Source organism: Mirounga leonina, unplaced genomic scaffold, assembly GCF_011800145.1.
Source record: "Mirounga leonina isolate KUSES-001 unplaced genomic scaffold, KU_Mleo_1.0 Mir_53, whole genome shotgun sequence".
NCBI classification, from domain to species: domain Eukaryota; kingdom Metazoa; phylum Chordata; class Mammalia; order Carnivora; family Phocidae; genus Mirounga; species Mirounga leonina.
In genome coordinates this window covers 67,415,843-67,433,969 of record NW_023270807.1, presented here as the reverse complement: position 1 = coordinate 67,433,969, position 18,127 = coordinate 67,415,843, and the positions used below count along the sequence as shown (strand labels likewise).

Genomic DNA, 18,127 nt, shown 5'->3' with positions numbered 1-18,127 from the left:
AAATTTCTAACAAATTATTAGAAAAATGGAAGCATAATTTAATTTTTTCTAGAGAAGAAAAAATGAGTTAAACCACTTTTTTCCCTTATTTCTTTAAAAGAAAAATAAGGGGCGCCTGGGTGGCTCAGTTGGTTAAGCGACTGCCTTCGGCTCAGGTCATGATCCTGGAGTCCCGGGATCGAGTCCCGCATCGGGCTCCCTGCTCGGCAGGGAGTCTGCTTCTCCCTCTGACCCTCCCCCTCTCATGCTCTCTCTCTCTCTCTCTCTCTCTCATTCTCTCTCTCAAATAAATAAATAAAATCTTTTAAATAAATAATAAATAAATAAATAAATAAATAAATAAAAGAAAAATAAAACAGCACGAGGGGGAATCTCCTGTAAGATATTACTGGGTGTTCTATAGGAATCATAAAGGACATTACAGCAAAGAAAATAGGACATAATCATAAAATGCTATTTAAAAGTATAAAAGTCCTTTTATTAAAAGATTTTTCCCCACATACAACTAGTATTTTCTAATTTCATGATTTTCTTAGGTGTCTATATTCATAGTCTAGAAAAAATAGGCTTGAATAGCTGGTGTGATTTTAAAATACAGAAACTGAAATAAAAGAATTATACATGAAAAGATAATCAACATTGAAGACAGAATGAGAGAAAATAGGCCCTCACAGCAATAGGAATAAAGGTATGTAAAAGGAATAACTTTTAGGGGCAAGGGAAGGGGGCATAAAATATTTTGAGGAATTACTAAGGGAATAAAATAATCTCTGACCTTGGGGAAAATATACATGTAAATTATTATATAAGATAGATAGATATACATATATATCTACATATATTCCCCTGCTACCCTCTAGTCTCAGGTACATTAATAATAAAGTTGAAGATATCAATGAAAATAGCTAATATCAATTCATAGAGGAGTTACTGCATGCCAAACTCCATGATAAGCTAAAGCTGATTTGATCATCACATTAATCCTATGAGGTGGCATTCGCAGATGTGAAACCTGAGACTTAGAAAAGTTAGGGATATATTGTCGGCTGTCATTCAGCTAGGCCAAAGAGCCAGGTTTCAAAATGAGAGGCAGCATGATTATCCCCTTGCTTCCTGCCTCCACAGACCTGTCTGCCAGCTATCAGCTGTTCTCTAAAGCTGGAGTCACAAACTCAAATGCCTATAGAGCCAGTGAGTTACCATAAAGGAGTAAAGCTGGTAGGGTCTGACTGACAAAATCAAGAGGGCCCTTGCCAGGCTTATCTAGAAAGCCAGCAGGCGCTCAAGTCAGCTAACTCTCACATGAAAGAACACAAGTCTTAAAGGACCAGAATTTCCAACAGAAGCTGGAAATGTGAAATTTGGGGGGTTCAGAATGGCCTGAGTTTCAGTTGGCAACTAATTAAATTAAAGCAATAGCAACCACAATACCAGGCTGACCAAACTAAACCTTCTAAGAGCCATATGTGACATCTAAACTAAAAACTCTGAATCCAAAAGTCTAGAGCCTTAACAAGTACAGATTGAAACAGTGCTCAAAACACACTGCACCGTCATAATATTCCATCAGACCCAAACAGGAAGAAGTGGTTCTGAAACACCCTACCATTTTCTTTTCCAAAAGATTTTTCAGAAGCATCCTAGAGGGCCACCTAGTTCCTCATTCTCAGCAATAGCACAAAGTAAACAAAACCAGCCCAGCTGCAGACCCTGTCTGGACCTACGCAGTAGTTCCAGCAGGCATGCACATGGACACACATATATAGACTGAAAACACAAAAATTCTTCTACCTTCTCCACAATTTACAAAGCCACTTTGCAGAGTTAGTATTTCACACTCTTATACTTGACAAATGAGAATCAACTGAAGCTACTGACCCATATACCTCCTGACCACCACAAGATGACCTGAAACTTTGAATTTGCCATTCTTAAGAGCCTGATTCAGCTCTTAGATGGGACTCCATCTTCTTCCAGCTTCTGTCTAGGGAGAAAAAAAAAGTCATATTTTTTTTCTTTTAGTTAAACATAGTATATCAGGATTTCATATAGAGAAATATGGGTTGGTGCTCATAGTAATTTTGACAAATTTTTGTTTTGTTCCCTGCCAGTTCAGAGCCCTTTCAAAATGAAGAGTCCTCCCATAGCCCCAGTTCGAGGGAGGAGCCCTATTTAAGCCTGTGTCCTGCCTTCTCCTGTCATGACTACAGCTGATTGGATAAGAAGACTGTACTATAGCTTCCCAGTGAAGCAATATCCCATTATCTGGTGGTGTGAAAAGATGAATTCAAACAATCAGATATTTTCTCTTAAAATTCTGAATTGGGAAACGTGAAAAGAATCAAGCACTTAGCAGTAGAAGTTGAAGCCAAAATAAAACTATCTGAAAGTATGGTTTTAAGTGTTTACCACACACATTTATAAACACACACTTTTAAAAAAAGGAAAGAAAAAGAACTTAGCATTTCCCATTCTGTAGATGTAGTATAATACATCTACCTGCCTGTTGTCTAACCACCTCAATTCTCAGCCTGGAGTTTGTAGGGAGGGAATGTATTTCAGAAGATACTCAGATCTATTTGTTCTCTGGGCCCCCACATCCTTGTATGCAACATGGTAGTATATGGTGTCAAGTAGAGTCTTTTCTATTTCCTTAAATCTGTGACTACAGCCCATAACTGAGGCCATAAAACAGTAAATACATCACATCTGAAGTGTGGAGTCAATCCCTTCTCCTTTAGGACTGACTCCGAGAAATCATTGTAGCATAACCAGCAATATAACACAAAAATCCCCCAATATGCCCCACACAAACACACACACACACACACACACAGAGTCTATATAAAGAGGCTAGAAGGGCAACAAAATGAGGCACCATCCAGAATGTAAACTCCATGAAATTGTCTATGTTATTCACTGATATGTTGTAAGAGCAATGGAATAGCACTTGACACCTAGGTTTATGCTCAATACATATTTGTTGAGTGAATTTCAGGAAAGCAGAATTTCCATAAAAGTTACCCCTCACCTTACCTCCCAGTGCAATCACTTGTAAAGTGCCTAGGACTCTTGAGGGGGAAAAAAATCTGGTATTGACTCTCCACTTGGGATCCCCTGAGCCCCAGGGATCTCTGATTGCTGACGATGTAGGGAGTAGATGAGGGAAAAAATGGTACAGCCCACCACAGAGACAAGAAGCACTCCCTCAGATCTTTGGTAACCTTTCAAGTCCTGAAAAGTAGGGGAGAAGGTTGGCTACATGGATAAGGCCACTCAATTTTTAAACTTCACAACACCAGAGGACATCATCCCCAGAAGACACTGCTAGGGGGCAGAATGGCTCAGGTGGCGGGTGGGGGGTGGGGGGTGGGGTGGAAGGTAGATGAGATTGAGGAATGAAAGCCTGTTATCATCTGCCAAAGCGTGGGACAGAAAAGCACACATAAGAGGAAGTTAGCATGATATGACCAGCCAGAAGCAGCAACTGAATCCCTCAAGGAGCTCCTGAAGTATAGTAATGGTGGCCGCTCAACACTGAGTGCCTCACCAAGCTAGCCAGACCATTTACAGTGAGCTAAATCGGCCACCTCAACAAAATATGTTTTACAATGATAACCTCTAAAGATAAATGATTAATGAGCTGATGTCAACCTGGAGGAAGGTTATGAAAGCATGATGCCCCCAAACCTGTTTATATTCCCTTACATAAAGCCCATATCTGCAATGTAAGCAATGTAGGAAGGCATTTACTCAAGGCAGAGGCTTTAGAAGAGTAAAGAATTCATACTGGTAAAAAACTTATTGGTTTATCCTTTTAATATGTCTTTATGATCTACAGCAATGTCTCTACTCTCATTCCTGATATCAGTAGTTTCTTTTTTTTCCTGATAATTCTGTTGAGGCTTATCAATTTTATTGATCTTTTTGAAGTACCAGCTTTTGGTTTCATTGACTGTTCTCTATTATTTATTTTTATTTTATTGATCTCTGGTCTTTCTTACTGCCTCTTTTGGGTTTCGTTTGCCCATCTTTTCTGCTTTCTTAAGGTAAAAGCTTAGATCATTCGCTTGAGATGTTTCTTCTTTTCTAATGAAAGAATTTGATGTTTTCTAAGCACTATTCATCTATACACCATCCATTTTGATATGTTGTGTTTCCATTTTCATTCAGCTCAAAATACTCTTCTAATTTCTCCTGCCATTTCTTCTTTATTCATGGGTTATTTGAAAACCTGTCATTTAAGTATCCCAATATTTGGAGATTCTCTGGATATTTTTCTTTGATTTCTAACTTAATTCTCCTGTGGAATATACTTGCATACTCTGTATATTTTGCCTATTTTTCAATTTATTGAGACTTGTCTCATTGCCTATAATGTGGTCATTCTTGGTGAGTTTTCCATGTGTACTCGAAAAGAATATACAGTTTCTGCCATACTATCATTCTTCTACCAGTTGTTGAAAGATGTTGAAATCTCCAACTATAAAATGTGGAGTTGTTTTCTTTTCAATTTCATCAGTTTTTGATTCATATACTTTGAAGCTCTGCATAAACACTTAAAATTGTTATGACCATTTTAACATTATGAAATGCCTTTCTTTATCCCTGGTAGTATTCTTTGTTCTAAAATTGTCTTGTCTATTATTAATATAGGCTATTCCAACTTTCTTTTGATTAATGTTTACATGGTATATCTATTTTACCTTTTATATTTTTAATTTATGTGTCTCTTAGTATTTAAAGTAAGTTCAAGTAGATAGCATCTTCTTTTCTAGCCAATCTGAGTATCTCTGCCTATTCATTGAAGTATTTAGACTTTTTGTAATTAATGTAAATATCAATATAATTTGGCTTAAATTCATTATCTTTGTTTCCTTTTTCCCCTTTTTCTGGCTTCTTTAGGATTGAGTGATATTTATTCCATTTTATCTCCACTATTGGGTATTAACTCTCTGTTATTATTTGCTTTTAGAGATAATTCTAAAGTTTACAATTTATTGGGACTCCTGTGGCTCAGTTTGGTTAAGCGTCTGCCTTCGGCTTAGGTCATGATCCCAGGGTCTTGGGATCGAGCCCCACATTGGGCTCCTTGCTCAGCGAGGAGCCTGCTTCTCCCTCTTCCTCTACCTGCCATTCCCCCTGCTTGTGCTCTCTCTTTCACATGATCTCTCTCTCTCTCTGTCAAATAAATAAATAAAATCTTTAAAAAAAAAAAAAAAGATATCAAGCCAGAAACTGGCTTAGGGTATTCAAGTGAAAGGATTCAGCTAAGTGGCAACCCGAATATAAACAAAGGAAACCAGCCTAAAACACATTAATTATTTAGAATAGGCCCTTCATGACTGATAATCAAGGTGGATTAACCTTCATCTTGAATTATTGATATTAATGATCCACTGTGAGCAAAATGATTTCTAAAGTACTTTCTAATTGTGAAATATTATTCTGTCTTATCTATCAAACATAACTGATGGCTTATCACTACAAATTTTATAAGACATTTTGTCTTTTCCTAGTAAAAGAAAATACCTCCACTATTGTCATCATCCAAAGGTGCCACCACTTTTATTTGTTTATCAGATCATAAGATGATACTGGCCCATTACCCTTGACCTAGTCAAACCTCTACAAAAGGCTTAATGATGCTATTTAGGATGCATATCCTTGCTGCTTTGTGCAGGTGACTTTCGCATTGTTGCATAGACAGTGATAGGAACATCAGTTATTGTCAGGCAATGACTTCCAGGGCATCTTCGGAGTTGCCTGAATAAAAGAGCAAATGACATGTGGTTTGATACTAAATAGGAAATTTTTTCAGAGCAGCAAAGTTTGCATATCAACTGTTTTAAATCATTTTGAAAGCTTTGAATGTCACAATATAATTATAACACAGTGGCACTGATGAGCCAGACATTTTAGACTTATGTTGCATAGAAATTGTGGTTGTTGCCATACACTTAGTCACAGGAAATTTATAAATATAAAATAACCCTCTGGAGGATCATTTTGAAAGGTATGCAGTGATTGCTAAATGGCAAAAAAAAAGGCGGGGGGGGGAGTGCATTGTTGTAAACATAGTGATAATACTATGGCAATTTATGCATATAGGCACCTTAAAATCACTTCAATTGAGTGATCTAAAAACTAGAATATTTGTGGAAAAATATAAAACTGAACATGCTATTCCATACACTATTCAAATGTTGATTGAATCTCAGGTTTAAAAGAATCTTTAGGGGGGCCTAGGTGGCTCAGTCATTAAGCGTCTGCCTTTGGCTCAGGTCATGGCCCCAGGGTCCTGGGATCGAGCCCCACATCAGGCTCCCTGCTCTGCGGGAAGCCTGCTTCTCTCTATCCCACTCCCCCTGCTTGTGTTCCCTCTCTCGCTGTGTCTCTCTCTGTCAAATAAATAAATAAAATCTTTAAAAAATAAAATAAAAGAATCTTTAAATGGCATCTAGTCCAAAAATACCTCTAGTGCTTGAATTTCTGTTCCAACATTCCCACCAGATAATCACCTAACCTCAGACATTTCTAAAGACAAGTGCTTAGTACTTCCCAAAATAGTACTGCATCCTTGAATAACTCTGATTTTTAAAGTACCTGCCTTATTAAGCTCAAATCTGTGTTCTAAAAATTTCTAAGCCATGAGAAATCTAACAATGTAGTATTTGATGTTTTGCTATGGTAAGCAGCAGAAAAGTGGAACAAATCCTATTCTTCATAGTTTTCTTCAATTTGCAGAAAAGGATTTTGTTTTATAAAATATCCATACTCTATATTACTATCTTTCTGCTAAAAGTCAAATCAAAGCCAAAGTGACACTAAATCTGAGGTTGGGGTCTTCTTCATATTTGTAGCCTTATGCCTAGCATATAGTAGCCCTAAAGATTTGCTTGTTTAAATGAATGCTATCTTTCTTGTAACTATCAACAACAACAATAACAAAAATCTAGCTAAAAATTTACCAAAAAAAGAATTGGTCTATCGCTGAGACTTAACAGAGGTACCAAAAACAGACTGCGCTAAGAAAACCTGTAATCTGTTAATACTAATTTCATAAGCGATGTTTGTTAATATTAATTTAATGGTCCTGGACTTTTTTCTTGCTAATATTGAACACCAACTAAAGCTTATATTAATAATAGCCATTATGCATTTCCTCAGTCATCAGGATGAGCAGACCTTACCTAGTTGGTGACATCTCTTTCCCATGACAGGCAGCACTGGAGCTCAGCCCGGATTCCAGCCCAGTTGAAGAATCTCCTCCTTCCACTGGAAACCTCCTTGGCTGGGTCCCACACCGAAAAGGCATAATTCACTGAAAACCTAGATTAGAAAGTTTAAATAATGGCATAGGGCTGAGTTGTCTTCAAAAAGTTCTTTGGAGTCTTTAATGTTATTATTTTGTCATAGATACATAGAAACTTTCTATATATCTACAGATATGTTTCTATATGTTTCTATATATCTGTAGATATATATCTGTAGATATATAGAAACATATAGAAACTACATTTCAAAATATCTATAGAAGCATATAAATGCTATATTACACAACTCCCCTTTACATACAATTTGAATCTAGCAACAAATATAAAACAGCCATTAGATGGTAGAAGTAAACTGTGCCCTATGGTTAACATTACTGAAGTCTATTTCTGCTATGTGAAAAAAACCCAGCTTGCTTGAAATGAGTGTTAACAATAAACAAGCTTGAGCTCCTACTTCCACTCCCCACTGCCTCTCTGTCAAGCCCTTCTCTTCCTTATAAGTAGAGCCGAGCCTCACATCCTCCATGATAGGTTCCATTAATCCTGTTCCTGATGATCATTCATCCCCCTGCCTCTGTATATTTACAGCACATTAGTTAAGAAAGTGGGAGAGTTGGACAGACTATGTAATCCTAAGCAAGGTACTTAACCAAGCATGTTTCTCAAGGATAAATCGGAAATAATGGTATCTCTTTCCAGGGTAATAGTGTGGATTAAATTAGGTAATACATGTAAAATGCAGTGCCTAACACATAGTTAGTGCTCAATAAACGTTAACTATTAGTACCCAGCGGATGCTACTGGGTACACAAACACACACATAACATAATGTATATGTCAGATATAAGTATGATACACATACACACACACAACTATATAAAATAAGCTCTTTACTGCCTACTATTGCCTCTACTTGGAAATCTTCCCCACCCCACTGCTCCCCACTCCTTACTTGCTAGGACCAACTCATTCATTAAGTCTGAATTTACCTTTCACTTTCTCAGAGAAGCCATCCATAACCACTCCATTATAGAAGTTTTCATAGCACTCTCTATTTTGGCTTTGTAACAGTTATCACTCTAATTCAGGATTCCTCAACTGTGACACCATGCACATCTGGGGCCAGATAGCTTTTTGTTGGGAGAGAAGTTGGCCTGTGCTTTGTAGGATGTTTTGTAGCATCAAGGCGTCCACCCACTGCACACCAATAGCACCCTTCCCCCAAAGCTGTGACAATCAAAAATGTCTCCAGACATTGCCAAATGTTCCCTGGTGGAGAAGGGGAAGAAATCATGCCCTGTTGAGAACCAGCGCCCTAATTTTTTGTAAATGTTTTTACTTAATCATTGTCCCTCCTGCCTCCATTTCATGCCTATCTTTGTCACCCCTCACTGAATCCTTAATACCTAGAACAGTGGCTGGCACACAGTAATTAATAACTTTTGTATAAATTTATATGTGTTCAAAAGACAGGAAAAATGAAATATGTCTTATAACTGTTTTTTTATGCCTAGAACAGTATTCTATGCCTAATAAGTAAGTGTCTATTGTGGTAATAATAAAACTAAATTATTAAAGTTTAGGAATTTGAATATTATATATAATGGTTTTTATAGACTGTGCTTCCTTTATCAAGGAAAAAAGTAGTATGCTCAATGGCAAGTTAGTAGAACTACAGTAAAATCTATGGATTAGTATAACTATCTAATTTACGTAGATATTAAGTTCTGGCTAATTCGATCAAGGATGCATAGACTTACCAAAATAGGCTGAGTCTGATTCCTGTAGAGGTGAATAAATCAACTGCTTCTACTGACCTTTCATAGAAGGCTGGAATTGCCAAAGGAATGATGATCAAATGTTCCAGTGACACCCAGAAATTATTACATCAGAAGATTCTTTCACATAGTTTCCTACCTGCTAAAGAATAAAATGTCACAATTCATAGCTCCAGCAGCAAGCTGAAACTCAGCAAAGAATTATCTCTGAAGTTTGACAGTCTTATTCTTGTCACTGCCTTATTCTCCAATGATATGAAATATTTTAATCTATGAATGAATTTACTTATATTCTACGCCTACAGTCTAATCTGTACAAAATCATGAGATTCTTCTCACTTATATCCCATTTTCTTCATTATCTTTATCTTCCAGTTTTTCCCTTAACTATTAATACAAACTAATCCAATCTAACTATGTCCTCATCCCACGCCAAAGGCCTCAAACTGCACCTTTACAAATTTCTCTATGGCTCTTCCTGTGTGGGATTCTTTACATCTTCTCCCTAATGCCTGGACTACCTCTTCTTTTCTATTTCCCCAAGAACCTTGAAATCCCCAAGTGACAGAAATGAGGACAACTGAGAAAACAAGAATACATCTTGTACTGCCTTCTCTGTTCTGTTCCCTGGACCCTGAGGCTCTCCTCTGTTTGTACCATCTTTGCCAAAGGAATGATTATCAAATGTCCCAGTGGCACCCCAAAATTATGACATCAGAATTCTTTCACATAGGTTCCTATCTGCTAAAGAATAAAATGTCTCATAGTTCATAGCCCCAGCAACAAGATGAAACTTATCTTCTGGACTCCCTCCCCTGCCTTCCCTCTCCCAACTTCTGTAGCAATAGCTTACCTCACGGAATGTAATACTGAAGTATAACCCTTAAGCCAGAACATTTCTCTTCAGCTAATCTTTTTTTTTCAATTTTCATAGTTGATGACAAACTATTAAATGACATTAAGCATTTTTTTTCATTTAATGAAAATCTTTTTTACTACCCACATTTTCTAAGTTCCCACTGTTCTGTTTTTATATGATTTACATTACAGGAAGTTGGCATTTTACATAATTTAGTTAATGGACAAAATCTTACCTCTACCTTCTTTTTCTTACTAGGGTGCTATGTGTGAATAGTTGATCACAATTTTAGCTTAGAGAAACCATTTAACTGACTGTGTCATAGTTAGACAAACTGAAATAATTGCTAGCCATTGTGAGCTAATGTATCATTAGGACCTAAACATTTGATCCTTAGGATGGCAAAAATTTTTAATAGTTTACATTTTCTAGTGGAGGTGCATGTGGAAAAATGGTAGGTTCTGACATGAAAATTAGGTTTGAATTTTAATAGCATGTTAATTCTGAGACTTTGAGCAAATCACTAAAAGTCTACCTGAAAAAAAGGTATGAATTTCTATATCATAGAGTTGTTTTGAGGAATAAAAAAAATCTAACATGTAATAAAACCAGTGTCTGAAATACAAAAGTTCCACCAGCATACATTATTTTATCTTTGTGCATAATTCTTGAAATCAGAGTGTTGAAGCATTGATTTCACTTTTTCATCATTGATATATTTTTAAACTACAAAGTGAAGTATCTGCATGTGAAATATTCACAAATTCCTCTAATTTACTATGATTTTTAACTAGGTATTTGGCACAAGTTGCACCAAGTTTCTTTTTTTTTTGGTATGGGTGGTACAATGAAACAAACCAAACAGTAGCCTTAATGATGAAACTTTCTAGCACTAGAGAAATAATACATCACAAAATGAACTTAACTCTCCAGCAGAACTTCACAGAGAAATGGATGAATATGTGAAGTATAGATGTTGGGGGTGGGGGTTGTTGGAGATGGTGAAATCTCTAAATACTCTCTCTTAATCCTCATAAACCTGAGAGTAATAATAATCTTTCAATCCTCAGAATATTGATTTATGAGATGTAGGAAAGGAGCAATGCTCAAACTTGTCATATCCTAAGACAATAGATCTATTACCCATCTATTACCCATTTCAACAAATATTTGCTGAGAATCCACCATGAGCCAGACATATGTTAAGTGCTGAAGATAAAATATTGAGCAAAACAAACACAGTGTCTATCCTAGTAGAGTTTACAGGTAGGGTAGTATATGCCCTAGACTAGGATATCAAACCTAAGTCTAAAGAACGAGTAGACATCAACTAGGTGAAAATGGGTGGGAAGTAAAAACATCGAGACAGTTGAGGATGGGGCAAACAGAGGAAACAGCATGTGCAAAGATCATGTGCCAGTAGAAAAGACAACAGAAAATATGAAAGGCCAGCATAACCATGGTAGAGAAAATAAAAAAATAAGGTCAGAGAAATAAGTAGAGGCTAAACCAAACAGGAACATGAACCCAAGTTAAAGACTTTATGAGCAAGGGAGCTCACAAAAGAATTTTAATCTTTCAGGAAACTTATTAGGTTTCATTGATTTTTCTCTGTTAATTTTCTGTTTTTTATTTGATTTCTTCTCCAATCTTTAGTATTTGCTTTTTTTCTGTTTACTTTGGGCTTAATCTGTTTCTCTTTTTCTAGTATCTTAAAATGGAAGCCTAGATCATTGATTTGAGACATACCTTCTTGAAATAAGCATTTAATTCTATAAATTTCCATCAAAGTACTACTTGAGATTCATTCCACAAATTTTGAAATGTTGTATTTTCATTACCTTCCGTTAAAAATTTCCATTTCCCTCTTGGTTTCTTCTTTGACTTATGAGTTATTTAGAACTGTGTTATTTTGTTTTCAAATATATGGAATTATTCTAGCTAGTTCTCTTTTACTGATTTCTTAGATTCCATTGCTGGCAGAGAACATTCTTCATATAATTATAATTCTTTTATATTTATTGAGATTTGCTTATGGTCAGAATATGGACTATCTTGGTAAGTGTTCCACCTACTCTTGAAAAGAATATGTATTCTGCTGTCATTGAATGAAGTGTTCTATCATTGAATTACTTGGTTGACAGAGTTCTTCAAGTCTTCTGCATTCTTACTGATTTCCTGTATTCTTCTTTATCAGTTACTGAAATAAGGATGTTGAAATCTCCAAATATAATTATGAATGTATCTGTCTCTCTATTCTGCCAGTTTTTGCTTCATATAATTTGAAGCTCTGATATTAGGTACATAAATATTTAGTAGTGCTATGTCCTCCTGATGAATTGACAACTTTATTATTAAAAACTATCCTTCTTTATCTCTAGTAATATTCTGTGCCCTGAAATCTACTTTGTCTGAAATTTATATAGATACTTTCTATTCATTAATGTTAGTATAATGTATCTTTTCCTGTCTTTTAACTTATTTGGTCTTTACATTCAATGTGGTTTTCTTATAAACAGTAGAGTTGAGTCTTGCTTTTTCTTATCTACTCTGATGATCTCTGACTTTTAGTTAACATGTTTCAATTATCACATTTAATGTGATAGATATAACTGAATTTGTATGCCCTCTTCCTATTTGTATGCTATTTGTGCTATTCTTTTTTCCCTTTTTTCTTATTCTGTTCTTTTGAAACAACTGAGTATATTTCATGAATCTATTCTATCTTCATTATTGGCTTATTGCTTTACAACTTTATGTTTTCTTTTTGGCTACTTTAAGGTTTATAGTAAACATTTTTAACTTTTCTGTTTGCCTTAAATAACATTATGCCATTTCACATACACTAAAAGAAACTTACACTGAAAGAAACTCATGCTAAAAGAACCATTTCCCCTCTCCTACCCTGTATTATTTAATCATACATTTTACTTCTACATATATTATAAACCCCACAACACATTATAAATTTCTCTTTAAGCAACTGTTTTTGAAGAAAATTTTAAAATTTTATATCTACCCACATATTTATATTTACCCACATATTTATCATTTTTTATATTTACCCACATATTTATCATTTTCAGTGTTCTTGGTCCCCTTCAGTAAGTCCAGATTTCCCTCCAACATCATTTTCCTTTTATCTGAATGAAGATTTTCATTTAACAGTTGTAGTCTACTAGCAATCAATTCATTCCAGTTTTGTATGTTTTTACTTCATCTCCACTTTTTCATCTCCCATTTTTGAACAATATTTTTGCTGAGTATAAAATCCTGTCAACAGTTTTGTTTTGCAGGGCTTTTTTTAAGTACTTAAAGATTTTGCTCCAGTTTTCTGATTTGCATTGTTTCTAAGTCTGCTTTTATTTTTAACTTTGTTCCTCTACATGTAGTGTGTCCTTTTTCCTCTGGGTGCTTTTAATATTTTTCTTAGCCACTGGTATTAATTTGATTATAATGTGCTTGGTGTGGTTTTATTCCTGTTTCCTGTGTCTAAAGTTTCATTGAGTTTCTTGGGTCCGTGGGTTCATAGTTTTTATCATATGTGAAAACTTTTCAGACATGATCTCTTCAAGTATGTTTTTGTTTCCTCCTTCTGGAACTCCAATTACGGTATATAAAGCTGTTTGAAGTTGTCCCATAGCTCACTCATCCTCTTTTATTCTCTTTTCGTTCTATTTTGGATAGTTTCTACTGTTTGCAATGTCTAATCTGCTCTTAATTCCATCCAGTGTACTTTTCATCTGAGACATTGCATTCTTTTTTATCTCTAGATGTCTGATTAGGGTCTTTTATATTTGTCTCTTCTTAATCTTTCCATGCTTCCTTCTGCCTTCTTGAACATATGAAGTATATTTATGTTATTTTAATGTCTTCGTCTGCCAGTTCCTTCATTTGTGCCATTTCTTGGTTTGCTTTTACTGATTCTTTTTAACCTCATATGGAGTGTTTTCTACATCTTCACCTATCTTGCAATTTTTCATCAAATGGCAGAATTTTTCATTGTTGAATGCTGGTTTTATTTTTAGTCCTTTAAGCACTTTCAAGTTTTAATCTAGGACACAGTTACTTGGAAATAGCTTGGCCCTTTGGAGGCTTGATTTTACGCTCTCCTAGGCTAGATCAGAACAGCCATTCATCTATGGCTAATTTCTCTCCATTACTAAGGCAATATCCTTACTGTATTCAACACCCCCAGACATTACAGGGCTTTTCCACTAAAGATACTGGGAATGTAAACTAGTCCCAGCCTTGTGTGAACCCCCAAAATTGTTCTGCCTGCTTCTTCCCAGTGGTTCATTCCTCAGTCTTGGGTAGTTTCCCCACATGCATATACTGATCAGTACTCAGTTTAAGGCTCAGAGAAATTCCTTGAAGATCTCCAGAGCTTTCTCTATATACTCACTCCTTTCTGGCATTCTGCTCTGAAAATTATAGTTGCCTTGGTCCCACAGAATTTTCAGTTCTGTCTCCTCAACTCAGGATGGCTGCTGGGTTGTGTTTGAACTCTGTTCATCAGAAAGAAGTTACTAATGTCAATGTTACCTAGAGCAATCTACACATTTAATGCAATCCCTATCAAAATACTATCAACTTTTTTCAAAGAAATGAAACAAATAATCCTAAAATTTGTATGGAACCAGAAAAGAACCCGAATAGCCAGAGGAATGTTGAAAAAGAAAAGCAAAGCTGGTGGCATCACAATTCCGGACTTCAAGCTCTATTACAAAGCTGTCATCATCAAGACAGTATGGTACTAGCACAAAAGCAGACACATAGATCAATGGAACAGAATAGAGAGCCCAGAAATGGACCCTCAACTCTATGGTCAACTGATCTTTGACAAAGCAGGAAAGAATGTCCAATGGAAAAAAGACAGTCTCTTCAACAAATGGTGTTGGGAAAATTGGACAGCCACACATGCAGAAGAATGAAACTGGACCATTTCCTTACACCACACACAAAAATAAACTTAAAATGGATGAAAGACCTAAATGTGAGACAGGAATCCATCAAAATCCTAGAGGAGAACACAGGCAGCAACCTCTTCGACCTCAGCTGCAGCAACTTCTTCCTAGAAACATCGCCAAAGGCAAGGGAAGCAAGGGCAAAAATTAACTATTGGGACTTCATCAAGATAAAAAGCTTTTGCACAGCAAAGGAAACAGTCAACAAAACCAAAAGACAACTGACAGAATGGGAGAAGATATTTTTAAATGACATATTGGATAAAGGGCTAGTATCCAAAATCTATAAAGAACTTATCAAACTCAACACCCAAAGAACAAATAATCCAATCAAGAAAAATCAAGAAATGGGCAGAAGACATGAACAGACATCTCTGCAAAGAAGACATCCAAATGGCCAACAGACACATGAAAAAGTGCTCAACATCGCTCGGCATCAGGGAAATCCAAATCAAAACCTCAATGAGATACCACCTCACACCAGTCAGAATGGCTAAAATTAACAAGTCAGGAAATGACAGATGTTGGCGAGGATGCGGAGAAAGGGGAATCCCACTACACTGTTGGTGGGAATGCAAGCTGGTGCAGCCACTCTGGAAAACAGTATGGAGGTTCCTCAAAAATCTGAAAATAGAGCTACCCTATGACCCAGCAATTGCACTACTGGATATTTACCCCAAAGATACAAATGTAGTGATCCGAAGGGGTACGTGCACCCCAATGTTTATAGCAGCAATGTCCACAATAGCCAAACTATGGAAAGAGCTAAGATGCCCATCAACAGATGAATGGATAAAGAAGATGTGGTATATATATACAATGGAATATTATGCAGTCATCAAACAAAAAAAGCCCAAAATCTTGCCATCTGCAACGACGTGGATGGAACTAGAGGGTATTATGCTAAGCGAAATAAGTCAATCAGAGAAAGACATGTACCATATGACCTCACTGATATGAGGAATTCTTAATCTCAGGAAACAAACTGAGGGCTGCTGGAGTGGTGGGGGTGGGAGAGATGAGGTGGCTGGGTGATAGACATTGGGGAGGGTATGTGCTATGGTGAGCACTGTGAATTGTGTAAGACTGATGAATCACAGACCTGTACCTCTGAAACAAATAATACATTATATGTTAAAAAGAAAAAGAAGAAGAAGATAGTAGGAAGGGAAAAATGAAGGTGGGGAATCAGAGGGGGAGACGAACCATGAGAGACTATGGACTCTGAGAAACAAACTGAGGGTTTTAGCGGGGAGGGGGGTGGGGGATGGGTTAGCCCAGTGATGGGTATTAAGGAGGGGACATACTGAATGGAGCACTGGGTGTTATACACAAACAATGAATCATGGAACACTACATCAAAAACTAATGATATAAGGTATGGTGACTAACATAACATAATAAAATTAAATTTAAAAAAAAAGAAAGAAGTTACTAGGTCTAGTCCATACTCAAGGAGAGGGAATGCTGTATTCTGATATCATGTCCAAGAATACTTATAATATACTTATAAATGTTGTTCATCAAATATTTCTGGATTTCTGCCTTCTGGAAATTGCAATTCCTGCCCCCCTATGATTACTCAGAGCCCATGTGACTAGATTTGGCCAGTGAGTTAGCAACAGTCATTAACTGCAGTGCAAGATCCTCTTGAGTTGTCTTTCTCTATGCCACAAAAGCCAAGAATGTACCAAATAGTGGTAGTTCAGCAACCTGGATGCCAGAGTGGCATAAACATAAAGCACAACCACGGAGACCTCCCAAAAGACACGGATCATGTGCAAAAATATAAACCTTTATTGTTTTACACCACTGAGATTTAGGGGTTAGTTGTAACCATAACTTAGCAAAATTTATGACTTACACAGACTTAGGTCCAGCCTAAAGAACTGCCATAACAAAAATCTAAAATAGAAGTCATTAGCATAGGTCAGGCAGCAGGTGACTAGAAAACTGTTACTGGAAGCTGAAAGCATAGTTATTTATGTTATTAGTGTCAAATGTATTGGGAAAAATCTTTGCAAAATTCTTGTGATAACCTAGAAAACAGATTATTTACTAATGAACTTGAATTCGAGGGGAAGAGGTTAGAAGACAATATTGGTAAAACGTTGGTTGCTATGGTTGTGTTTGTCAAGTTATATGAACGAGAGATGGGCTCAGAAATGCAGTATGCCAACAGGAATAAAAAAGAGCCCCCACAAATTCTAATTATATTCAAGTGACAACTTGCAAAGTCAAAGGTGTATAATTTTCTTGGAACATATTTTATTCCCCCTCAGAACTTTGCAATATACTTTCAATGTCTTCCAGTACTGAATGTGCTATAGATGAGTCTAACAAACCCTAATTGTTTTTTCTCCACCATCCCCCCACCACCTCCCTAGGATTTTGTAGTTCCTCAGAATTTTGTGGAAATTATTATTTCAGTAAAGAAGTGATGAAGTTCTTAATTGAAATCTGGTCTAAATTGATCAGTAAGAGTTCAGAGTGTTTTTCAATGTTTGACAATTTTTGGTACTCGGTAATTTTCAGGAATGTCTGATTTTTCAGTCTTCTTCCTTCCATCTAATTTACATAAATCAAATGCCTAGTTTTAATTTCATCTCTTCCACTAGACTTCTATTTACTGATCTACATCCTCATCCACTGAATCCTACTGAACTTACAGTCAGCACCACACAATATTGTAAGACAAAAATTGTTTCAGTACTTCGTGTGTATCTTACATTGTAGGCTTCCTGGAGCTGGATATATGTCTTGATTTCTTTTGAATACTCCAGAAGGTCTGGAAGTTAACGTCGGGAGTATCCAGCTTCAACGAACACTGATTGGGTCTCTGAAGCGCTTTTTTGTCAAAGTGTATAAACTACCTAGTTTCGGTTGTAGCCTGACACGCCTATTTGGGGTTTCTTTGTGCTCATCGACACCGTTTTCTGTTAGAAGAAAGGGCTTGTTGGATAGCCGCACGAAAGCAGAGCGTCCCGAGGAATCTGATTAAACGGAATTTGACCCAACTCCCAGGGGGTTGAGACTGTGAACAAAAACTAAACCTCTGATAGCCCATAAACACTTTTAAAGACACACATTTTAAAATCCTACTCCAAAGCCTAGTTACCCGACAGTTACCCCAGCCTCCGGAGCTGCCGAAGCTCAAAGATGTTGGCAAGCAGCAGTATCTACGGTCCGGAGGCCCAGTCGCTATGGTAACGGTGGGACGCAAGTACCTTAGCTCACCCTTCTGAC

At 36.5% G+C, this 18,127-nt stretch overlaps 1 protein-coding gene across 5 annotated transcripts; it reads right to left on the bottom strand.

Annotated features, from left to right (window-relative positions):
• Positions 1 to 5,543: 5,543 nt before the first annotated feature.
• FAM229B (family with sequence similarity 229 member B) lies at positions 5,544 to 18,095 on the bottom strand. 5 transcript variants are annotated; one of them, XM_034991864.1, is made up of 4 exons: positions 17,611 to 18,095; positions 9,038 to 9,197; positions 7,194 to 7,332; positions 5,544 to 5,766 (listed from the first exon to the last, which is right to left on the bottom strand). In XM_034991864.1, exons 3-4 carry the CDS (start codon positions 7,316 to 7,318, stop codon positions 5,649 to 5,651), a joined length of 243 nt encoding a protein of 80 aa, XP_034847755.1. In that variant the 5' UTR covers positions 7,319 to 7,332; positions 9,038 to 9,197; positions 17,611 to 18,095; the 3' UTR covers positions 5,544 to 5,648. The 5 variants fall into 5 exon arrangements, with proteins under 5 accessions (XP_034847755.1, XP_034847757.1, XP_034847754.1 ...); XM_034991866.1 differs by having other exon boundaries at positions 9,095 to 9,197; positions 18,011 to 18,093; XM_034991863.1 differs by having other exon boundaries at positions 18,011 to 18,090.
• Between the last annotated feature and the right edge of the window lie 32 nt (positions 18,096 to 18,127).